The 26,444-nt window shown below is 41.3% G+C and overlaps 1 protein-coding gene across 3 annotated transcripts in view; it reads right to left on the bottom strand.

The window, feature by feature from the left end:
- PHEX (phosphate regulating endopeptidase X-linked) overlaps window positions 1-26,444 on the bottom strand; it is a 195,107-nt gene that overhangs the window by 74,429 nt on the left and 94,234 nt on the right. For all 3 annotated transcript variants that reach the window (XM_001493470.7, XM_070256769.1, XM_023633503.2), the window contains one exon: window positions 26,080-26,181. In XM_001493470.7, coding sequence (XP_001493520.1) covers window positions 26,080-26,181 — 102 coding nt within the window. The remainder of the gene's footprint in view (window positions 1-26,079; window positions 26,182-26,444) is intronic.

Below are 26,444 nucleotides of genomic sequence, written 5' to 3'. Positions count from 1 at the left end.
TCATTAGGAGCACTCTATGGAGAAAAACACCATGATCTTCTCTCTCACCAATTTTTGAATGTGCCTCAGGCACTGACAGTTCAACCTAATTTCTGGCCAATGCCACCTAAATCCTAGGATGATAGGAGCAAAGAATTAATCAACAATTAGAAAATGTTTTGCAACTATAAGTCATGATACAAATATACCCCCAAGATCTCAGAGATGTTGAGATTAAAAGTTCTAATAACTTTTCTCTCAGTAACTTGGCAAAATCTATTTTTAAGTACTTTGAGGCATCTAAAAAGCCATGTTAATACAATTACAGTTCACTGAAAAATTAGCATGCAATCCGGTTTGAAAGCTAAAATCAGTCATAGTAGGGTAATATTCCATTTAATTATAAAGATTAATTCAACCTTCATTTATTTATGCATGTGTTTGGACTTTTCATTTTTCACAGAACACTCGAGATTCAAATACCATCTGGTAGAATTGCCACACAAGTGTCAGTAGCATCTATGAGAGTTGCAGATTTCATTTCAAAGTAGAATTGATAAAAGGACAAGGGGAGGGAGGGAAAGAAGGGAGGTAGAGGTAATAGAGACTCAATTTAAAAATGTTTGCCACCAAGCTGATGGGACTGCATCACCCGCTCTCCTTCGTTCCCTGACATGTCACCTGCACAAATGGTCCCAAATAACAAGTCCTGCCATCCCCATTTACTATATTTTCTGAAACAGCCAGGTGAAGATTCAAGTGATGATATGAACAACAGTGTAAACTCTAATTATGAATTACATCTACTGTATTTTTCAAAATGTATATTACAACCTCCTTAAAATATGGCCTTGGTGATTAAGTCACATGGTGATTAAGACTCTCTACTTTGGGAGATAGTGTCAAGACGGCAGCATAGGTGGACTCTGAACTCACCTCCTCCTATGGACACAACAAATTTACAACTACTCTTGGAACAATTACCCCTGAGAGGGAACTGAAAATTGGATCAAAAGAACCCCCGCAACAAGGGATGGTGCTGAGGTGGAGGAGGCAAAAATTCCTTTCTGGAGAGAAAAAAGTCACCTTCGAGCCATGGTGCTTCACGGCCAGCTGGGAGCAATCCTAACATACAAAGCCTTCCCTGGAGGAGTAGGGAACCCAAGCAGGGGAGCGTTACCATAATAAGCAGCTTTTGGACTCAGCACAACTGAGATGAGGGTCATAATATCTGGCTTTGCTGGCTATTAACAACAGTGTGGAATATACCCAGAAAAGCTATCAGACATAAGGGGAAAAAGCCTGCTTTTAAAGGGCCCATGCACAAATTCAGCTGTTTCAGAAAGCAACCTAAAATCACCAAAAAGAAAGGTGTACAGTCCTTTGGCGAAAAGAGACTCACCTGATAGGCTCTGGGTGCATCTTGGTGAGAGGTGAGACCTCTCCAGGGACTAAGACATTGGCAGCAGCCATTATTGTAACCTAGTGCAGGCATGCTGACACAGACCCTGGCAGATGCCATTAGAGTTGTTCCCCTGGCCTGTTAGCCCAGGGTCTGCTCCACTCACTAGAGCACAAATTTAATCCAGCTCAGCCAGGGCCGGCAGCCCACCCCAGGGACTGGCCTCACCCAACAGCAAGCCCTCAGGCATCTTGTGCGCCTGCATAGGTGGGGTGCCTGTAACCTCTGCATCTGAGTGAGTAGGTCCACCTCTGCGGGGCAGGGCATATGCGAGGAGGGGGCCTGCATTGGTGGAGTGGGTGGGGCTATTGTAGTGGAGTGACTGAGTCTGCTTCAGTGAGTTGGGGCGCAGGCACAGGGCAGGACTGTGCAGATGGGGTGTTTGGCCCTGTAGGCAGTGGGGCTTGTCAGCTGCAGCAGACTTATGCTTCTCAAACAGCCACATAGGGGGTCGGCCCCACCTTCCAAAGCTTGAAACCATTGGGTGCTCCCATGCCTGAGGCCAGCCCCACTCAGCTGCAATCCTGAGACAGCTGACAACAGCCTTTCAAGCTAGAGGCTTACAGCAATTGTAAGCCCCTGAGCCTAGCAACCAGCCATGCTAGGGGACCTACTCACTTAACAGAAAAACTGCAACAGGAATGTGCTATTAGACCTTGCAGCCAACTGTGCACTGAAGGGTCCACAGCAGCCACAGGCAGCTGTGCGTTACAACCAGCTGGCCAGGGGGACAGCCTAGCCTCCCCAGGAACCTGCAGCAAGAACAACGTGCAGAAGGACACACATAGCCCACACAGGGACATTCCTGTAACATTTGGAACTGATGACAAGAGGGAAGCACACTTCTGGGCTTCAAAAGGCATCTCTTACATAAGCCCACCTCTACAAGATCAGGAGTAGTAGCTGACCTACCTAATACATAGATATAAGCACAGAGAAATAGGCAAAATGAGGAGACAAAGGAATATGTTCCAAGTAGGAGAACAGGACAAAACCCTAGAAAAAGAACTAAATGAAACAGAGATAAGCAATCTATGTGACAAAAGAGTACAAACTAAGAGTCATAAGGATGCTCACTGATCTTGGGAGAAGAATGGATGAACTCAGTGAGAACTTCAACAAAGAACTGGAAAATATAAAAGAGAACCAATCAGAATTGAAAAATACAGTACAAGAAATGAAAACTTCACTAGTGGGACTCCAAAACAGAGTAGATGATACAGAAGAATGGATCAGCAAGCTGGACCAAAGACTAGAAGGAATCACCCAAGCTGAACATATAAAAGAAAAAAGAACAAGGACATTCTAAGGGAACTCTGGGACAACATCAAGTGCACTAACATCTGTATTATAGGAGTCCCAGAAGGAGAAGAGAGACACAAAGGGGCAGAGAATCTATTTGAAGAAATAATAGCTGAAAACTTTCCTAAGCTAAGGAAGGAAACAGACATTCAGGTACAGGAAGCACAGAAGAGAACCAAACAAGATAAACCCAAACAGGCCCACACCAAGACACATAATAACTAAAATTTCAAGAATTAAAGATAAAGAGAAAATCCTACAAGCTGCAAGAGAAAGGCAACAAGTTACATACAAAGGAAATCACATAAGGCTATCAGCTGACTTCTCAGCAGAAACCTTACAGGTTAGAAGGGAGTGGCACGATATGTTTAAAGTGCTGAAAGGAAAAAAGCTACAGCCAAGAATACTCTACCCAGCAAGGTTATCATTCAGAATTGAAGGAGAGATAAAGAGTTTCCCAGACAAGGAAAAACTAAAGGAGTTTATTACCAAGAAACCAGCCTTACAAGAAATGCTATAGGGACTCATTTAAGTGGAAAAGAGACGACAACAAATAGGAATAAGAAAATTATCAAGAAAAAAATCAATGAAATCACTGATAAAGGCAAAAATACTGTGAAGGTAGCAGATCAACCACCTATGAAGCTAATGTGAAGGTGAAATGACAAATGTACTAAAATTATCTATTTCCATGGTAAGAGAGTAACGGATACACATGCACAAAGAAACAGGTTAGATATGACATCAAAAATATAAAATGTCAGAGGAAGGGAGTAAAAGAGTAGAGCTTTTAGAGAGAAGTCAAACTAAAGAAACCATCAACTGAATATAGATTGCTATATACAAAGGTTATTATATATGAACTTCGTGGTAATCACAAACCAGAAACCTATAAAAAAATACACAAAAAATTGAGAGAAAGGATCCCAAATATAATACTTAAGGAAGGCATCAAACCACAAGGGAAGAGAACAAAAGAAGAAAGGAACAGAGAACTACTAAAATATCCAGGAAAAAGTAACAAAATAGCAATAAGTACATTCTTTTTAATAGCTACTTTAAATGTCAATGGACTAAATGTTCCAATAAAAAGGCACAGGGTGGCTGACTAGATAAAAAAAAACAAGAGCCATGGGGCCTGCCCTGTGGCCAAGTGGTTAAGTTCGCGCGCTCCACTGCAGGCGGCCCAGTGTTTCGTTGGTTCGAATCCTGGGCGCGGACATGGCACTGCTCATCAAACCACGCTGAGGCAGCGTCCCACATGCCACAACTAGAAGGACCCACAATGAAGAATATACAACTATGTACCGGGGGGCTTTGGGGAGAAAAAGGAAAAAATAAAATCTTAAAAAAAAAAAACAAGAGCCATATGTATGCTGCATACAAGAGATACACTTCTGACCTAAAGACACTCACAAACTGAAAGTGAAAGAACGGAAAAAGATATTCCATGCAAATGGCAATGAAAAGAAAGCTGGGGTAGCAATACTTATAACAGGCAAAATAGACTTTAAAACAAAAACTGTAGGAAGAGACAAAGAAGGGCACTACATAATAATAAAGGGAATAATCCAACAAGAGGATATAACACTTGTAAATATCTATGCACTCAATACAGGAGCAACTAAAGATATAAAGCAATTATTAACACACAAAAGGAGAAACAGACAGCAATACACTAATAGTAGGGAACTTTAATACTCCACTTACACCAACAGACAGATCATCCAAACAGAAGATCAACAAGGAAACTACACATTCTTTTCAACTATACAAGGCACATTTTCCAGGATAGGTCACATATTAGGCCACAAAGCAAGTCACGATAAATTTAAGAAGATCGAAATAATAGCAAGCATCTTTTCTGACCACAACAGTATGAACTAGAAATCAACTACAGGAAGAAAACTGGAAAAGCCACAAATATGTGGAGATTAAACAAAATGCTACTGAACAACGACTGGGTTAATGAAGAAATCAAAGGAGAAATCAAAAAGTACCTGGAGACAAATGAAAATGAAAATACAACATGTCAAAATTTACAGGATGCAGCAAAAGCAGTTCTAAGAGAGAAGTTAACAGAAATTCAGGCCTACTTCAATAAAGAAGAAAAATCTCAAACAATCTAACAGTGCACCTAAAGGAGCTTGGAAAAGAAGAACAAACAAAGGCCAAAATCAGTAGAAGGAAGGAAATAAAAATCAGAGCAGAAAAAAATGAAATAGAGACTAAAAAACAATAGGAAAAAATCAATGAAACTAAGAGCTGGTTCTTTGAAAAGATAAACAAAAGTGGCAAACTTTTAGCTACACTCATCAAGGAAAAAAGAGGCAAGGCTCAAATAAATAAAATTAGAAAACAAAGAGGAGAAATTACAATGGACATCTCAGAAATACAAAAGATTATAAAAGAATACTACAAAAAAGCTGTATGCCAACAAATTGCATAATCTAGAAGAAACAGATAAATTCTTAAAATCATACAACCTTCCAAAACTGAATCAAGAAGAAATAAAGAATTTGAATAGACCAATCGCCAGTAAGGAGATCAAAACAGTAATCCAAAACCTCCCAATAAATAAGAGTCCAGGACCAGACGGTTTCCCTTTGAATGTTCTACCAAACATTCAAAGATGACTTACCCATCCTCAAACTTTTCCAAAAAATTGAAGAGGAGTGGAGGCTTCCTAACTCATTCTACAAAGCCAACATTACCATGACACCAAAACCAGACAAGGATAACAGAAAAAAAAGAAAATTGCAGGCCAATATTAATGATGAACATTGATGCAAAAATCCTCAACAAAATACCAGCAAATCGAATACGATAATATATTAAAAAGATCATACACCATGATCAAGTGGAATTTACTCCAGGGATGCAGGGATGGTTCAATATCTGCAAATCAATCAATACGATACACCGCATTAATAAAATGAAGAATGAAAATCACATGATCATCTCAATAGAGGCAGAGAAAGCATTTGACAAGATACAGTATGCATTTAGGATAAAAACTCTAAATAAAATGGGTATAGAAGGAAAGTACCTCAACATAATAAAGACCATATATGACAAACCCACAGTTAATATCATTCTCAATGGAGAAAAACTAAAGCTATCCCTCTAAGAACAGGAACCAGACAAGGATGCCCACTTTCACCACTCTTATCTAATACAGTATTGAAAAGTCCCAGCCAGAGCAATCAGGCAAGAAAAAGAAATAAGAGGGATTCAAATTGGAAAGTAAGAAGTGAAACTGTCACTATTTGCAGATGACATGATTTTATATGTAAAAAACCCTAAAGAATCCACCAAAAAACTTTTGGAAATAATAAATGAATACAGTAAAGTTGCAGGATACAAAATCAACATACAAAAATGATTTGCATTTTTATACACTAAAAACAAAGTAGCAGAAAGAGAAATTAAGAACACAATCCCATTTACAATTGCAAAAAAATAAAATAAAATACCTAGGAATAAACTCAACCAAGGGTTGAAAGACCTGTACACTGAAAACTATAAAACATTCTTCAAAGAAACAGAACACACAAAGAAATGTAAAGATATTCTGTGCTCTTAGATTGGAAGAATTAACGTAGTTAAAATGTCCATACTTTCTAAAGCAATCTACAGATTCAATGCAATCCCTGTCAAAGTTTCAAGAACATTTTTCACAGAAATAAAACAAAGAATCCTAAAATGTATATGGAATAACAAAAGACCCTAAATAACCAAAGAGATCCTGAGAAAAAAGAACAAAGCTGGAGGTATCACACTCCCTCGTTTCAAAATATACTACAAAGCTATAGTAACCAAAATAGCATGGTACTGGCAAAGAAACAGACACACTGATCAACAGAACAGAATCAAGAGCCCAGAAATAAACCCACACATTTATGGACAGCTAATTTTGGACAAGATAGCCAAGAACATACAATGGAGAAAGGAAAGTCTCTTCAATAAATGGTGTTGGGAAAATTGGACAGCCACATGCAAAAGAATGAAAGTCAACCACTATCTTACACCATACACAAAAATTAGCTCAAAATGGATTAAAAACTTGCATGTAAGACCTGAAACCATGAAACTTCTAGAAGAAAACAGTACGCTCTTTGACATGGGTCTTAGCAACATATTTTCAAGTACCATGTCTGACCAGGGCAAGAGAAATAGAAAAAATAAACAAATGGGACTACATCAAACCAAAAAGCTTCTGCACAGCAAAGGAAACCATCGACAAAACAAAAAGCCTAACAGCTGGGAGAAGATATTTGCAAACGATATATCTGATAAGGGGAGAATATCTAAAAAATATAAAGAACTCACACATCTCACCAAAAAAAAGCTAACAACCCAATTACAAAATGGGCAAAAGACCTGAATAGACATTTCTCCAAAGAAGATATACAGATGGCCAACAGGCACATGAAAAGGTGTTCAATACTACTAATTATTAGGGAAACGTACATCAAAACTACAATGAGATATCATCTCATGCCTGTCAGAATGGCTATAATTAACAAGACAGGAAATAACGAGTGCTGGAGAGGATGTGGAGAGAAGGGAACCCTCATACACTGCTGGTAGGAGTGCAAACTGGTGCAGCCACTATGGAAAATAGTATGGAGATTCCTCAAAAAATTAAGAATAGAACTACCTTAAGATCCAGCTATTCCACTGCTGTGTATTTACACAAAGAACATGAAAACACGAATGCGTACAGATACATGCACCCCTAGTTCACTGCAGCATTATTCACAATAGCCAAGACTTAGAAGCAACCTAGGTGCCCAACAAGGGACAAATGGATAAAGAACATGTGGTATACATACTCAATGAAATACCACTCAGCCATAAAAAATGATGAAATCTGACCATTTGTGACAACACAGATGGGTCTTGACACTATTATGCTAAGCGAAATAAGTCAGAAGGAGAAAGTCAAATACCGTATGATCTCACTCATAAGTAGAAGATAAAAACAACAACAAACACACACACAGAGACAGAGATTGGATTGGTGGTTACAGGAGAGGAAGGGGGTAGGGAGGAGGGTGAAAGGGGAGATAGGCACATGTGTGTGGTGATGACTGTAATTAGTCTTTGGGTGGTGACTACGGTGTAATCTACACAGAAATAAAATATAATGATGTACACTTGAAATTTATATATTATAAACCAATGTCACTGTAATAAAAAAATAAAATGAAAAAATCTTTTAAAAAAAGACTCTCCACTTTTTTCATCATAACATCCATTCAACAGTCTGCCTTATATTGAATGACTGGGTTTTTTTTGAGGAAGATTAGCCCTGAGCTAACTACTGCCAGTCCTCCTCCTTTTTGCTGAGGAAGCCTGGGCCTGAGCTAACATCCATGCCCATCTTCCTCTACTTTATATGTGGGACGCCTACCACAGCATGGCGTGCCAAGCGGTGCCATGTCCGCACCTGGGATCCAAACCGGTGAAACCCAGGGCGCCGAGAAGCAGAATGTGCGCACTTAACCACTGCACCACCGGGCCAGCCCTGAATGACTTCTAATTGCCAAATAAGCACTGCAGACTGGAAAGCATCTTTTCAAATTTTTATTGAGTTATAACATACACAAAGTAAACAAATATTAAGTGTACAAATCAAAGATACTTTTAAATGCACACACACATGCCTGTGTTAGTAACTCTGAGATAAGATTTAAAAACATTTATAGCACCCAGAAGGCTCCCCTGGGTGCCTTGCCAGTCAATAACCCCTCCACCCCCAAGATAACCACTATTCTGACCTCTAGGCTCCAGAGATTAGCTTTGCCTGTTCTTGAACTTCAAAAAAAGTGTGTACTTGTTGGTGTCTGGCTTCTTTCACTCAACAGTACATCTGTGAAATTCAATCCATGTTGTTGTGTGTAGCAGGAGTTGAGATACACAGTTTAATAAATTGCACTCCTGTCCTCAAGGAGTCCACAGTTGGTCACATATGGATAATGGGATGCCAAGAAAAAAAAGCCCACTAGAAGAATGGAGAGCATGGGATGGGACGTGAACAGAAGGACCTTATGAAAAGGTCATCTTCAAAGAGGACATCTCAGAGATAAACAGAATTAGTAACAATAGAAATAACATTTTTAATAATAACAAAAGTAATGCTCTTCACTGAACCCCTCCTATGGGCCAGGTACTGGGCTAAGTGCTTCACTTCCTCATCAGATCTAAATTTTACCTTAACTCCACCAGGTGGGTACAGACCATCCCCAATTCACAGCTGAAGGAGCTGAGACTCAGAAAGGGAAAATAACTCTCCCCAAGTCCTACAGGCAATAAGGGCCAAAACCAGCTTCTTAACCTGGATTAATTTAGCCTTAACCTGACTTCAAAAAGCCCACATGTTTTCCAAACATACACTGTCTTTTGAGGGATGAAAAATAATATTCTATTATATAAACATTATTCATTTTTATACATCCAAATGAACTGAATAATGTGTAATGTATAGACCACCTCTGCATCAGTAACCATATTCAACATGCCAAGACAAAAAACATTTTCAGCTGTAAGAATAGCAAGACACATCCAGATAGAGTTTAAGTATACTTCTAAGAAGTTCTCTGTCCCTCCCTAAAAACCATACCATTGAGCTTTTGGTTCTGGACACAAGTGGGACTAAACTTTGACGGAGAGCCCCTGGCAGACCAAGACTTAGCTAAGAGGGGAGGTCAAAACTGAAAACAAAAGACAAGAAAGTATTTCCAGTCTGGAAATATCGGAACATCTATTGTTCAGACTAGTCAAGGTAAGGAGGTAAATGAGATTTCACCAGAAGAGAGGTTCCAGGGAATGGGACCCCAGGGAGAGAAGGTTGTTGATCTCATCGAGATTCACTGCCAAAAACTACCCCGAGAAATGGACACTATCGTGAGCATCCCTGGCCCAAGGATTTCTGGCCCTCATCCTCCCATTTCCAAAGAGGAATAACATCTTTCCCTTAGGGACCTTTGCACCATCACAAAGACAAATGAGAGCCAGTTTCGGTTTTGAATCAGTTAAACTCAAAACTTTCCTGAAACTCAACTTTGACTGGCTTTGGGTTTAGAAATGCAGGAACATACCATAAGCAGCAGACCAAGAACCTTGTACCTTACCCCAGAAGCCCATGAGGTAAAACACGAGCCTTCTGAGAAATGAGTCCTTGGTTCTGAATTTGGATCCCCCAAAACTGACAGCTTGATCCTGCAATATCTGCTGTCAGAATATATTATCAGCAACATATAACTTTCTGCTGCCATAATATCCATACCTATGGGTATCACACATGTCAATGTGAATTGCATGGATCCAAGTGCTCTGATGCTTTCTATCTCTCAGATAGCCAGAATACCGGCCTCCATCCCTTCAGACTAAACTCCAGAGGTGAGTCCTGGAAGACAGATAAAGGAAATGCAACCCAAAGCCACCTGCTGCCTCCATAGTTCAGACCTGGTTATTTATTCTGGGATGCCCATGGGCCACATTTTTGAACAAATCCCAGCTCTGTTTTGCTCTACCTCTGAAAAGGTAGTCTAGGGAAGGAAATCAGAAATGCCATCCATACTCAAGGCAAAGCAATGAGCCACAGCCAAGGGACAACGTGGGCTGTTTGTAAACAGCAGCCTAAATGTCATCATCAATTATTCATCATTCAACAAAGCCATCGAGTAACCTCTTACAAAACCACTTCATTCTTACTCAAGATTCAGCCCAACAAGAGAGAAGAGCAAAAAGGTGTTGGTCAAAAACTTGAGATTAGGAATGCTCTAGACCAGGTCAGCAAGCCATGGCCTGCAGGTCAAATTCCAGCTGCTGACTGTTTTTGTAAATAAAGTTTTATTGACACACAGTCATGCCCATTAGTTCACATATTGTCTATGGCTGCATCCATGCTACAACAGTAGATTTGAGTCACTACAGCAGAGACTACATGGCCTGCAAAGCCCAAAATATTTACTATCTGGTTGTTTACATGAAAAGTTTGCCAATTCCTGCTCTACACTCTCACTATTCAAAGTGTGGTCCAGGGGCATCAGCCTCACCTGGGAGCTTGGTTGAAACACAGAATCTCAGGCTCCAATCCAAACTTACTAAGAATCTGCATTGTAACAAGGTCTCTGGGAGACTGGCATGCACATTCAAGTTTGAACAGCACTATTCTAATAGGGCTCTGCTTCTCAAACTTGGCTGCTTATTGGAAACATCTGAGGAGTTTTTTGGTTTTGCTTTTGGGTTTTTTTTAAATACTAATGACCTGGGTCTGAGGTAACTCCAGGCTTGAAAGTTTGCAGGAGGTGCCAACTCCTCCTCACAAGGCCATGTGGCATGCCACATAGCTCTTGCTCTCATTAGATGCTGATAGAGGACACTCAAATAAGCAACCAATGCTTAGGGAGGGTTTGGGAAGAGGGTAGAGAAAAGGAGGGAGAAGAGACTTTCTCCTTTTCTACCCTGTCAAGTTTTCTCATTTCAAAAATGCTCTCTCCAATGAGCTCCTTTTCTGTGAGTAATTTTCAATAGAAATCAGAAATTACTTTGGACAACTCACAGGACCTCACTAGAACATGACTTACTACAGATCTATATAAGCTATTCTGCCAAACCCTAACTTTCATTTTCAAAAGGCTGGAAGAATAAGCCAAATTATTACATAAACTTGTAAATTTGTTTTACAACTTAACATCAGAATTAAGCAAAGGCTATGTTCTGCGACCCTAAAGAACACCACCTCAGTGCCGTCCTTGACTCTGCTCTGCTCTGGGACAGGTCCATTTGGCTCATTAGTTTAATCCTTACAGACCCCTGGAGAAGGTTCTCGTCAGCCTGCACAGTGACTTCAGTGCTGGGAACACTGGAATATACAAAGGTGGCAGATCTGTCCCCTTTCCCTTAGGTCAGCAAGGACACAGAGTGAAGCAGGGCCCTTCCCAACGCTGAGAGTCTTTGGCTATAAAGTACAGAAAGTCAGTGTCAGGGGTGCCTATACTGAAACTTAAGTTTATTTACTAGGGAATTCAAATGTAAAACTGGAAAAAAATGATTTGTCCACTAGGATGGGGTTGGGTCCCTTACAACCTAGTCTAGTTCTGGGCCCTAAAACCTAGTAGGAATTTCTTACACCTATGCAGGAAGGTCCCCCAGCCTGAGGCTGAGTCTTTTCCCCAACACAGTTCAGCAATAATTAGGTCCACTCAAATAGTTCTATGAGTAAATGTATATACTGGTCTTGAACTAAGCAGAAAAAAAAATCAGTCAATAATAGGAAACAATCTCACCAACTAAACAGAAAAGTAGGAAAAAAATTTAATGACACTCAGTGGTCAGGTGTTAAAGAGAGCGGGTAAAGATAGTTCAAAATCCTCAAATGTAAACAATGAAAAACTGAAAACAGATGAGAGAGGCAAAGGGTACAGATTATAGGTAGGTAGTTTCCAAAGATGGCTGCCAACAATACCTCCCCTCCCCCTGTGCTCGCACTGCACACACCTCACGTCAAGAGATGAAGTCTTTCTCCTGCCCCTGAATACGGACTGGCCTTGTCCCTGGCTTTGGTCAAGAGAATGTACCACAAGAAACATTCTGGGACTTCTGAGCCCAGGCCTTAAGACGACCAGCAGCTTCTGCTTCCTTCCTCTTGGAACCCTTAGCCCCCCTGTAAGAGTACCACAGTACCCTGCGGAGAAAGAGGCCACGTGAAGAACACTGAGGTGGCAGACACAAGTGAAGAAGCCACCTCAGATGTCCAGGCATAGCCACCATCTGACTGCAACTGCCCAGAGACTCAAGGTGAGACCAGCAGACGAGCCACCCACCCGAGCCCCAGCCAACCCACAGAGTCATTAGACATAATGAAATACTTGCTGTTTTAAGCCACCAGGTTTTGGGTGGTTTGTTACGCAGCAACAGATAACCCAAACACAGACCACTGCAGCAGGTGAGTCATTCTACCTGCATGAAGAAAATTAAAATATGCTCTCTTCCCTCTGGCAATCTCTGACTGATCCAGAACCGAAACAAACAGCACGAAACTCCAAAACCCTCTATGAGGAATCAATCCTTCCATAAATTCCATTTTAAAAGAAAAGAAATTTTGCTAATTTGAAACGTCAAGAATGATAATATCTAAAATCAAAATGAAGTTTATTTTGCAAAGTTGTCAGTGCTTCTATCAGAATACTTTGGTCATGCCATTTCTTCCGAGCACTGCTTCCTCCAACTTTCCTAACCCCAAATGTTTATCTTTTTTCCCCCCAGTTTCTTTCACTTTTTCTTCTCTTGGTATCAGGCTGTTTCTCCAGTTCACAAATAAGATTCTGTCAGAAGTGAATTTGCTGTCACACCCTCAGCCTGTCTTTACCCAGTATGCTAAGGTCTAGAAAATGACAACTCAGAAGACCGGGTTAAATACAATTTCTCTCTCTTCACCCATTTCCCACTATCTGCCTGTCCGGCCCTCGGGTTATTAATGGAACTGACATTCCTGTACAACTGACTGAGCAGGACCAGCAGCCAGATAAGAAGGGAGCTGCTGACAGCAGCAGACACCACCCCAGAGATAGCAGATAAGCAGACACATCGTAGCTATTAGCTTCATCTTGGGCCAAAGAGGAGGAGCATCACAAAATATACACAGAGAACTCAAACATTCCTCATGGACTCTTTTCTCGTGAAATAAAAAATCAATATATCAAAACTAATTCTTTTTATTAAACCAAATATGTATTTTTAAGTGAATTTCTAATATACTCGATATGAATTTGGACCAAAATATAATAAAGACAGGCATTAAACCGCCCCTAGTGATCCCATTAATAAAAGTAATAAATATTCTCCATAATTTTTAAAAAGCAGCTCTCTGCTTTGGGCCTCTGGAATTTCACTCTGAGGCTATTGTGGTATTTCCCAGTTGCTTTCTAAGTCCTACCACCAACAAATCCCTCAATCCAAAGTAACTCCTAATATACACTTAAAAACTAAATACTTCTACAGCGCCACATCTAAATTGTTACTGCTTGCTGACATTGTCAAAATTTTTAAATATTTACTATTCCAAGGTCACCTTTTAATATAGTTCCATTGCTCCACATTGTTCAAATTAGTTCTGTTCCTCGACACTAGCATTGTTTTCTTTTAATGTATGGAAAGGTCATACACTGGTTATACGCTTATTCATATTCTTGATGATCAACATTGAGAATGCAACACTACAGAAATTTTCAAAAACGATAGAGTACATATTACATGAATGTCCACTAACATGAGCTAATGTCCCTTACAAACGATAATTCACATCAACCCCTCACCCATATGTCTGCACATTTGCTTATCACCGAAACTCTGTATTTCAAGTTGGTTAGGAGCCTCTCTCCTCCCTCAAGACAAATAAAAAGTCAATATATTGCTCATTGGTGGAAGAACTAATTAAGGCACTGATTTATAAATTGTTCAAAACAGTTAGTGATTAAAGAGAAGTCAAACATTAAAGAGGATATCTTGTTGTGCCGGGAAGCAAAGATGCTGTCAAAAACAACTGGAGTCATGTCAAAATTCCCTAAAGGAAGAGCCTCAAGTTGGCCAATATATAACAATTTGAGCCAAAAATAAAATAACGATTGTAACGAATTTAAACAAATCAAACACATAAAATTCCCTGAGTTCATCACGACACTAAAAAACTGCTTTGGAACCTTTGGAAGTACTAGGGCACCAACTCGTGAAAATTAATAAATAAAGAGAAAAACAGAAACTTATGCTGCCTTTCAGCAGTTTATATCAGTTTATAAACTATGTGTCAGCATAATCAAGTGGTTGATGAGACAAAATTCTTTTGTATAGAAAAAGTCCAGCTAACAAATACAGAAAGAATGATAGACTTTGAAAATCACCAGTTGCAGCCCCTAATGAATTCATGTATCTATTCAATAATATGAATGGCCACAAAAACTACTAAAACAGTTTTCAACCCTGGCTGCACATTTGTACCTCCTGGGGAACTTTAAAATATGCTGATGCCTGGGTCCCACCCCTAGAGAGTCTGATGTCATTGGTCTGGGGAGTGGCCTGAGCATTAGGATTTTTTAAGCTCCTAGGCTGATTCTAAGGCATAGCCAAGAGAGAGGATCTCTGCCCACTGGAGGTGAAAGGTTGATGGGGAAGTTAAAATGGCAGGATCAGGCTGACAACACCTGAACTCTTCAGTGGAAGTGGGACAACCTGACATCGTGTGCCTCTTGGTGGACTGCAACAGGAAGCACAAAGCACTGCCCACAAAGTCTTCTCGCCTAAAGAAAACTGAACCTGAATCTAACCAAACCTCTAAATTTCACTACCAATTTATAGGAAATGCAAGGAACAAAAGAATATGTTAAAAGACAACAACAGGATATAATCAGCCAAATCAAGATTGTTGAAAATTCTACCAAATAATACAATTTCTAAAACAAATTTCATGGATAAAGGGGAGCGGAGCTCTTAAAATTTTAAACACCTTAAAAGATGGACCTATTAACTGCAATATGTATACCTTGTTTGGATACTGATTTGAGCCACCTGTTTAAAATTTTTTTGAGATAATTACAGCAAATTGCACACAGGTTACTAATTAATGAGGTATTGTTGGGTATGTTAAGGGCATTTTAAAAAATCCTTATCTGTTGGAGATACATACTGACATGTTTATAGTAAAATAATGTCTGGAATTAGCTTTAGAATTCTTAAGCATAAAAACAGTTGAGGTGGGGAGTAGATGAAATCAGAATGGCAAATATTGCTCACTGGTGAGGCTGGGCGATGAGGACGTGGGGGTTTCTTATGTACACTTGTCCACATTTAAAAATTTCCATAATAAAATATTTTAAAATATTGAACAGAGTCAAGGTTAATAAAAGTCGACTTTGTACCTCGAACCCAAGAAAAACAATATAATTCACATCAACCTTTCTTTCCCAATTTTAGGAGACTGTAATGGAACATTACATTATTTGGTGAGGGAGAAATAAGAGGAAACTTAGGAAAAAATGAACATGTCATCTTACTAATACCAAGCATTTGCTCTTCGCTAGTCACTGTATATATATTACTTGTTTAATCCTCCCAAACACTGTGAGAACAGGAGTATATTTCTCATTTTGTGGATGACGAAACTGAGGCCCCCAAAATTGTGCATCTTAGCTACGTGTTTGGTGGAGCCATGCTTTTTACTAAGGACTGTTCAATGGCCAAAGAAGGGAGTGCCAAGCCACGTTAGGTTCTGAGCACACAAGAAAAAACCAGCCAGCCACAATTCTTCCCCTTACAAGGGTCACTTCAATTCAATAATCTTTATTTTGGGGGCAGAGTTTTTCAATTATGAATAAACACTATGATGCTATTTCAAAAGTTCTGAGAAAATAGGAAAGACCTCACTATCAGAAATGCTTATTCTCTTTGCAAGACTATAAACAGGGAAATGGATTAAAAAGGATGAGTGGATATATGTTACAACATGGATGAACCTAGACAACATTACGCTAAGTGAAAGAAGCCAGACACAAAAGGCTACATATTATATGATTCCATTTATATGAAATATCCAGAATAGGTAAATTCATAGAGACAAAAAGCAGATTGGTGGTTGCCTGAGGCTGGTGGAAGGAAAGAACGAGGACTGGCTGCTTAATGGGTATGAAGTGTCCTTGGGGTGATAAAGATGTTTTAGAACTACATAGAGGTAGTGGTTTCACAATATTGTGAATGTACTAAATGCCATTGAATTATACACTTCAGAATGGTTAACTTTATGTTATGTGAATTTCACCTGAATAAAAAAAAAATAAGAAAAAAAAGGATGAGAAGATAAGGGAGGAAAGAACTATGCAAACAGAAATGGCAAAGATTTGAAAGTTGTTTGGAAAAAAGACAACAGGATTTGAAGCCTTATGGTCGGCTGGGAGAGAAGATTGAGATCTCTGGTTTGGGAATCTGAATAGCTGGCTACACCCCATGGAACCATGTAACTTGCACTGAGGATATACTGGACCTTAGGAAAAATGGGAGCCCAGTGAATGTTTCTTCAGTTTCATTGAGTTTCCACTTTTTAATAGAACAATAGACTAGTAAATCAGGGAAAGCTCTAAACACAGTATAACTAGATTATATCAAAGCATTGCTTCCTATCCCATGATCTCTTTGCAGGCAAAATGGAGAAATCAGAAGACAGTTCCATGGAATTGTGCAAAATAGAACTGGACTAAAAACCTATTGGTTAGTGAATTGATTAGCACCTAACAAAAGACCTGCCACAGAGCAGGTTCTCCATGAATCTGCTCAGTAGATGAATCTGGAAGGAGTCTCCAACGGATGAGCAAATAGGCAGATTCCAGTTTCACTGTGCGAGCATGGTCATTAATAACCCAGAAACACAAACCAAAAAGCAGATTTATCAAATCATGAATGATACAGTGGTTGAGACAGTAGTTAATACACTGAGTGACAGATGAGATTTTTAAAGGTCTTTTGGGATGCCATTCTACAGAATTAGTCTGAAATTTGGGGGGAAAGCATTATGCACAAGGTGTTTATCATAGTCATATCAGCAATAACACAACCTAAATACCCAACCATGGAGAAATGTTTACATAATCTCCTGTACAACCATTGGAAGAACATGCATTAAGAGTGAAAATTCTTTTATAAAGAATATGTAGTCATAGGAGGAATGGTTATTATATAAATGTTAAGAGAAAAAAGAAGGAATCAAATTTATATCTAAAGTATTATTCAAGCCTATGTATAGGGAAAAAACCAATGTAATACATCAAAATGTTAGCAGTGGGTATGTTTGGATGATGGGACTAGCAATGATTTTTGTCTTTCTACTCTTTTACTTTACCTTCCAGATATTCTTTAATGAGCATAGATTTTTTTATAACAAAAATAATAAACATACAGAAGATCCAGAAATACATCTTTTAAAAGTCAGAGCCATGAACCAAATCTAAATAGATTTAGTAAGAATAAATGTGAAGTTCTGGGATGAGGGTTTAAAAAAAAGCCAAGTTTAGGACTGGAGTAATAGGGCTTAACAACAGTTCCTGTGGAATTAAAAAAAAAAAAAAAGACTTAGAAATTAACTGACTGTAAATTCATTATGAGCCAACAGTGACATGGCTGAGGGGAAAAGATAGCCATAGTATAAACCTCGGATTTCTTAATATAATTTGTATGCAAAACAAAGGCAGTAATAATATTCCCATTGTGCTGTGTGAGTTGGACTATATCTAGAATATTGCGTTCAGCTTTGAACTTGAGCTTTAAAAAAAGATGTTGAAACCTGGAGAGCAGCCAGCAGGATGAGGCATCAGAACCACAGCAGAGAGCAGTGATTCCCACACTTTGGCTGCATCAGAATCACCCGGAGAGCTTATTAAAATGCAGATGCCTGGGTCTTCTCCCAGAGTTTCTGATCCTATAGATCAGAATCTGCATTTCTAGCTAGCTCCTAGGTGATGCTGATGCTGCTAGTCTGAGGACCACACTTAGAGACCCACTGGCATTGTGAATAAAAGCATAGAGTGTGAAGCCAGACTGCTAGGCACGGAGTGTCAGCTCTTCCACCCAGTGGCTGTGTGACCTTAGGCAAGCTTGCTTGCCCTCTCTGTGCTTCAGTCTCCTCATCTGTAAAATGAAATAATTTGACCTACCTCATATGGATATCATGACATTGAGGTAGTTAATATTTGTAAAGCATTTAGAACATCTAGCCTGGCATATAATGTTTGTTAATTTAATGAGGAACCCTGGCTATGTTTCATCTGAAAGAGAAAAATATTTAAACATCTTCAAATACTGGAAGGGCTCTTATGTGGAAGACATATTCTGCATAGTTCCTGAGAACAGACATAGCGTCAAGGGGTTGAAGTGACCAAGAAGGAGCCTTCGGCTCTACATCAAAAAACTCACTTAATAAACATTAGCTAGTTCTAGTAACACAGCCTCGGTGCAAGGGGATTTTCACTTGTAATCACCTAGAGTTCTCAAAGCGTTGGCCTCAGATCAATACCATCACCAAGAACTTGTCAGAAATGCAAATCCCTGGGCCCCACCTCAGAGCTACTGACTCAGAAACCCTGGGTGCAGAGCCTGGAAATTCGTGTTTTAACAAGCCCTCCAGATGGTGCTGATGCACCTCAAATGTGAGAACCAGTGACCTATAGCATCACCCAAAACAATATTTCCATGAGGCTCTAGAATACCAAAACTCAATTACAGTAAACTCACTCCAATAAGGTATCAGGTATAACATGCCTTTGATAAGTATATGCAGCAAACTCCTACTTCCACCAAATATTTGCCTTTGTGTTTAAAATACATTTGTTGTTAGTGCCATTGAGTTGATTCGGATTCCTAGCGACCCTGTGCACAGCAGAGCAGAACCCTATCAGGCCTTTTTGCGCCATCCTCTCACCTTCCAGCGCTCTACCAGACAATGCTCCACTGCTATTCATAGGGTTTTTGTGGCCAATTTTTTCAGAAGTGGGTGGCCAGGTCCTTCTTCCTAGTCTGTCTTAGTCTGGAAGCTCCAATGAAACCTGTCCCCCATGGGTGACCCTGCTGGTATTTGAAATACCCGTGGCATAGCGTCACAGCAACATGGAGCCACCACAGTATGACAACCAACAGATGGGTGGTTGGTTTCCTGACCAGAAAACGAACCCAGGCTGGGGCAATGAGAGCGCTGAATCTTCACCACTGACCACCAGGGCTGGTTTTAAAATATGTATCACAAAGATAATGCTGAATTTGGTCAAAACCAGAAAATCCAAAATCCACAGAGAGAAAAGCAATGTACCACTCCCCCCCATCACCCTCTCAGCAGGGGCTGCTCACTATTAACTGCCCTGCAGGGGTTGGGGGTGAGGCAATAAAGAAAAGCCCAGTGTTCTGACATGGAGCATCAGAGCACCTGAGGGGTGAGAGGGACCTCAGAGACCATGGTTTTATGTCACCCACCTTCCTAACCCAGACGAAAACACAATGACCCGGATACACACATAGATCCTCACTTCCCATCTCTCTCCTCTGGCCAGCCAGTAAGGCCAAAGTTTCCCCTCTTGCACAGGACAGCAGTTTGGAAGAAACAGCTGAACACACTTAGCCTTTCTCATGCTCCAGGCGCTCTTCTAAGTACCTTAGGTATATTAACTCCTCATAACAAATCTCTGAGGTAGGTACCAATCTCCCCATTTTACAGACATGAAAACTGAGGGTCAGAGAGGTTAAGTCATTTCCAAAGAGTCATACAGCTAATAAGGGGTAGACGTTGGCTCTGAGCCTAGGCAGTCTTTCTCCAGAGTCTTAACCTCTGTAATTTCCATTGAGGCCACAGTGAGGGAGAGGAAATACAAGTAGGAAGGCCACTACCTTGGCCTGTATGTGCGTGTGAGAGAGATGGAGAGACATGGAGCCAGAAAGTGCCAGCAAACTCAAGACGGCAGCATCTATGAGCCAGGGATCTAGAGGGAGTGGAGCAAGGATCCCAAAAGATGGTTTATATGCTGTTTTGTCAGTCCCCATGTGTCCCTGGGTGAGTACTGGAGTGGAGGCAGGAGCTGGGGTGACTGCATTCTTCAGAAGTTATGCAAACAGGCTTGAATCTGTAACAGGGAAGGGCAGGAGACAGTTCGACAAAAGCCCTTCCCTTTCTTTTCTTCTACAAAACAATTTAAAAGGAATAGTGAGATGAAGCAGGAGGGAAGCTACCAAGGAAAAGTGACAGCTGGATGCAGAGTTGTTGGGATCAGTAAGTAAGGAAGAGCCAGAGGAAGCCCTGCCCACAGGCTCCAGGGACACGGGCAGTGAGCAGGAAGAGAGAAGGGGCAGAGTGGGCATTCCCCAGGTCAGGTGTCCCCACACAGTGTGTTTGGACTCCTTTGAGGGTCCCTCCGCTAGACTCCCAGGACCACTTTGTGTCTCCATTACATTAACTCCTCCCCATCTGCCTGGCACCCGTGTCACTGTTGTGCTCTCCTAAGAGTGTGCAAGCCATTGCAGAAAAAGGACTGCAGCTGATCTTCTCTGAATCCACAGCTCCTGCTCCAGCACCTGGCACATTATCAGTTCTGGAAATGTTTGTGGAATTGAATTTGCTGAAGTGGTGCTAGCATCCAGATGCAGTGACATGTGTTGTCACCTTAAGGCGAGGAACGATGAGAAGAATGCATACCCCAGGAGCTGTGTCCTAGTTAGAGAGTCCCCAGGAGCAGACCACAAGACAAGGATTTGAGTGCAAGCAGTTCATTGGGGAGGTGAAAGAAACACCAAACACAAGTGGGGGACTGGGAAAGGGAGCAGAGAAAGACAGGCAGTCAACAAGGGGATCTTACTGAGCCAGCTGTCAGTGTGAGCAACTGGAGCTTACCCCACTGGGGAAACTCCAGGAGCTCTGCAGAACACGCACCCAAGGGAGGAGGAAGCTGGGGCACATACATGGCAACTCTCACCAATCATTGGTGTGCTCATTCCCCAGGCCTTTGGGCCCTCTGTGTGAGTGGCATAGTGGGCTCCAGGGGGAAGCGAAAGCTCTTAGACAAAATGCAGGTGCTGGCAGCTGGAAGTCAAATAGGTGTGCAGTGAAATGGTAATTGCAAGGGCAGTGGTCCACTCCCTGAGCTCAGCAGCTCTGGGGTGATCCCAAGAATTTGCATCTCTAACGAGTCCCCAGGAGAGGCTACTGCTGCTGGTCTGGAAGCGCACCTTGAGAACCACTGGGCTGGGGATGTGGGCAGGGCACAACATGGTACAGACTGGATACCTGGGGAAAATCCAATACTTAGGGTTGGGCAGAGCTTAAAGATAAAGGAAACCAGAATGTCACCCTAAAATATGCTTCTCTGACATAAAAATTATCTTGAGCTGAAGGCAAATGAGACGCAGCAGATACAAGAAAAGTTCCTGCCCTCCTCCGGTTTGCCTAAAAAGCAGGGCATAAATTCTCAAATTGTCCTTCCTCCGCTATCTGGAAGTACAAAAGCAAATCACTAGAGACAACTTTAGGTCCTATCAGCCTGGAGACAGTGCCAGAGGAATCCACATCCAAACTCTACTAACGAGCCTGTATCTACCATTAGTTTCCTGTATGTTTACCTTCCCATAATCTGCTGCCCTTAGAAGTCTAAAACTGGTTTCCTTTGTCTTATCATTTCTCTACAAATTTATTTTTCTTGGTTAAAGATGCCATATAAGCTAGAGTTCTAAGCCACCTCTTTGAGTTATTCATTTCTCTGAATTTCTCTCACATATGTATGAGATGTACACATTAATGAACTTCTGTTTGTTTTTCTCTTGTTACTCTATCTTTTGTTACACATGCCCCAGTCAAGATAGAAGGGTAGAAGAAAAGATTATTTTTCCTCCCCAACAGAGACAAAGCCAAAGAGGTAAGCTACACTTTTATTTGGCCCTCTGTAGGAAAAGTCTTCCCACCTTGCCCAGAGCCCGTGCCTAGGGGTCACGTGCCTGTGGAGATTGGGACCAGCAGACTTCCTGGGAATCCTCTGTACCTGCTGTGGCCAAGGTTAAGGCTGCTCACAGCATCCTTAGGATGCTGCTTCCCTAGGAATTCGGGATCTTTTTCTCTGGGGGTGGCCTGGCAAGCACAGGTCCCAGGGGCAAAGAGCGCAAACAAAGAAACATTTCAGAAAAGAAACAGCTTTTGGCTACAGAGTCAAATCCAGCTGAGGAAACTGTTCCTCCTAATCCGACACAGAGCTCACCAGCACAAGCCCTGCTCCCGCCAGCAGGGCAGCCATAGGCAGTGCTGCATCCCTTCCTGCTGGGCCTTAGAATCATTACATAGTGACCTTGAGATCCTCCTACTCTGTTCTAGAAAAGGCAAATCTTCCAGAAGACACCCCCCAAAATAATTTGTATAGCCTTACATTCATTTAACAGCTATGATAACCAGAAAAATAACAGGCCGCCTGTTCTTTGCTGCTTGTTTACAATAAAAGCATATGCTTGCAGGGAACACAGAATCCTAAACAAAAATTGGTGCTTATTTCAGCATACTAAATTTCCAGTTGAAACCGACACTGTTGGTTTCACAACACAAAAACACTCATGACCTCTTAAGAGATGAAAGGGGAAAGGCAGGGAGACAGAGATAACAAATTTACCCTTGATGGGAGCAGAGGCATCCTTGTTTATCTTTTACAAGTGATCACCTCTAGTGAAGAGCATGACGAAGCCACATCCCCACGATTCCATTTTGAAACCGAGGTCACTGCCACAAAAGCCCAGATGTTAGGTCTTGGGCCATTGCAGGTATCTAGACCCTCCCCACTCAGGAGGCAGGTCACTAGGGAATGCTGAGGTCAACACCCCTTAGGAGGCGCTGTAATTAGCTGCAGTCCAGAGCTTCACAGTGAAGGAAAGAAAAGCTTCTCCCCCTCACAAATTGGAACATTTTTCCAGCTTTCCCAATGGGTTGCCAAGTGACTCAGCATTGGCCCAGTGTGGGCACTATTATTGATGAGAAATCTTCCGCCTGGGTGATATACTGCATACAACACATGCCCAAAGAACAGTGCCAAGTCATACCAGGAAGAGCAGGCGAATTATTCACCTCCACTTCTAACACAGGCAAATCCTGTCTTAATGCAGGGGCTACTCAGTATCAGAAAGACAAAGCCCTAAGATTGTCAGAGATTTCCATCTAAGATTCAAGGAATTATTAGGCAGAGCCTCTCCTTTCTTGTTGACTATTAAAAGGCAATCAAATCGAGGACAGCAGAGAAAAAGGGCAAGAAAAAAATAATTTTTCAAAAACAACCCCAGAGCAGAAAGCTGCATAAAAGCCTTTGGTAGCCTAAATGTTGTCTTTGTGAGTACTACGAGCTCCCCCGAGAGGTCATTTCCAGAACTGCATGTTTATTTAATTTGGAAAAAGAAAATCTGCATCTTCCAGGATCCTAGGCCACAACTGCCTTGGAGAACCGCTGAAAATTCTTGGACAACATTCCCTCTTCCTTGCCTTTTATCAAAGGAACTGCTCTCAACTCTGAAATACAGGATATACTCAGGGAACCTGATGAGATCCAGTAGGACAACTGCCTTTGATATTTGCACCTGTCAAGGAACTAGTTGAGTTCCTGGCAAGTAGAACTCAGCTCAAAGAAAGCAGAGTGTTCAAAGAGTACTTTCAGAAGAAAAAGTGATAGCTCTCAGTGAAATAAAACATGACTGGAGAGCAATTCAAGGGGCAAACAGGAATGTGCCTAATATTAGAAAGACTAAGAACAATCCTCCTTCAAGAAGGACCCATGGGCCACCTGCCTAGAAGGCCCAACTATAAGACACCCACTCTCTTATGCAACTCAGATCTCTCTGAGGCAATCACCAGCCATACTTCCTAAAGAACTGACTGCGGTCTCCAGAACAGTGCCCTGCTATCTGTCCATTCATAACATGCACACACTCCTCACCACTCCACTCCACTCTCCACACTGGTTGCCCTCAGTCCATGAGGAATCAGACTAGGATCAAGAGCCCCCAACACACTGAGCTCTCACCTGCCCAGCACAAGACACATTCTGTTCCAGATATCACAAGCTAGCTCAACAAATAAGTGAAGCCTTCAAAAAACAACGTGTTGGTTCCAAAAGTTTCATCTACCATCTGCAGAGCTTCTCATCACAGCCCCTGCACTCCCGGCTTTCATCAGCTTGCTCTTTACATGACTTAAGACAGTCTCGAAGGGGAAAAAAGTCAAACTCAGCTTTTGTCTTCCTCCGCTACCCTCCACCCTCGGCCACCAAAGTTCTTTTTCCACTATAAACACTGAACAGCCTTTTCATGTCTATTGACAAAAATATCTATGGCAATGTTTATCTATCTCAGGAGTATTAAAGCTCTAGAAAATATCTGTGCTAAACCTCTGCACATACTCATTTCAACAAGGTTAAGCATTCCCAGAATGTTTTACTTTTTTAACAGACTTTATTATTTAAAGCAATTGTAGGTTCACAGCAAAATTGAGCATAAAGAACAGCACTCCCATATGCCCCCTGCCCCCATGCATGCACAGCCTCCCCCATTATCAATATCCCCCACCAGAGTGGGGCATTTGTTGCAACCAATAAACCTACATTGGCAAATCATAGTAACCCAGAGTCCATAGCTGACAGTAGGGCTGACTCTTGGTGCTGTACATTATATGGGTTTGGACAAATGTATAGTAACATGTATCCACCATTATAGTATCATGGAGAGTAGTTTCACTGCCCTAAAAATCCTCTCCCTCTTTGTTTCTTGACCATAAGGCAAAAATGTTTGTGCTCAGCATGACTCAGTATGACTCTAAGCAGTGTTCCTGGGGCCTGCCTAGCAATAAGAATCACCAGGGAGACGGGTTAAAATCACAAATGTTCAGACTGCACCCTCAATCCACTAAGTCAGCCTTTGCTAGGGAGGAGTCCAAAAAGCTATAGCGCGTCCAGGCCCCCAGGTGATTGCTATCGTCAGGAAAGTTTCAAAAATACCTCTCTAAAGATGAAACGCCCCTAATTTCAGAGTCTCCCAGCTGCAGAGCAGCTTCCAGTAAGAATGTAGCAGGTGTTCCCTCCTCCCTCGAGCTCCAGCTCCAACAGAATACCTGGAATTCAAGATGGGTCCCATTCTTTTCTTTCAAACAGCATGGCTACTAATACTTTTTTCACCTATTCCCAGAAAATTTTACAAGGCTTAGCCAGTGTCCACTTCTATCAGGAAATATTTTTGTATTCCTACACAATGGTTTACCACAGGTCTGCAGTTTATAAGGATGCTATTAGGATCATTTGTGCAAAATGATGGGTTAGGAAGTAGATCTGCTTGGTTACAGGAAAAGAATTGCCCGAGGACATTTGCACACACCATGCGTGGAGCAGAAGGACACATGGCCAATATGGGTTTTTCTTCTTTGCACCTTGAGGGCTCTTCTGCCAGCTGCTCCCCATGGCTTCCCACTGCTCTGCATTCTGCCATAGCCAATGATGGTTTATGGCAAAATTCGCTGGGCAGCAAGCCATGTGGCTCTTACAGACGGCAATTAGGAGCGAAGGAAAGGCAGAATTACAAGGTGTTTGAAAATGAAGTTCGAAAAAATAAAAAGTCAGATCTTATTTTCTCTTACCTCCTGCTGATGAAATCTATGTACTTTCCAAAACAGAGACCTAACTCCAGGGTCATTCGGAGTCAACAGCTCAGTCAATATAAAAATCAACTACACAGTCAACGTTGAGCATGAATATCTGTTAAACCAAAAGTCGTATTTTTTCATCAAAAGGAATCCTTACCTTTTCTTTGGCCTTCATTTTTGTCCCTGTATCCATCCACTCATTTTCTTTCTCCAGCATGTCAATAAAGGCCCAGCGAACACCCTCAATTAATTCCTCCATCTACAAGGAAATACCCAAAGAGGCAGGTCAGAAACAAGGAGCTTCAGACAAGGCTTTCTGGGCCTCAAGAAATAGTTCATTGCTAAACATGGTGAGAAAGAGTTTCCTTTCAGCTTCACTCCACGCTTTGGCAACACTTCTTCACCCAGGAAAACGCCTTTCTCCCATACTGTTAGAAGATAACTAACCATTTCTTTCCATAAGAACAATTTGATGGCCCAGTTGTAAAAGGATTATATGGAGAAAGGAATTTGCCATAGGTT

The sequence above is a fragment of the Equus caballus genome, chromosome X (genome assembly GCF_041296265.1).
Source record: "Equus caballus isolate H_3958 breed thoroughbred chromosome X, TB-T2T, whole genome shotgun sequence".
Lineage (NCBI taxonomy): Eukaryota > Metazoa > Chordata > Mammalia > Perissodactyla > Equidae > Equus > Equus caballus.
Note: the sequence above shows the minus strand (reverse complement) of the source record. Positions and strands in the feature narration are given on the sequence as shown.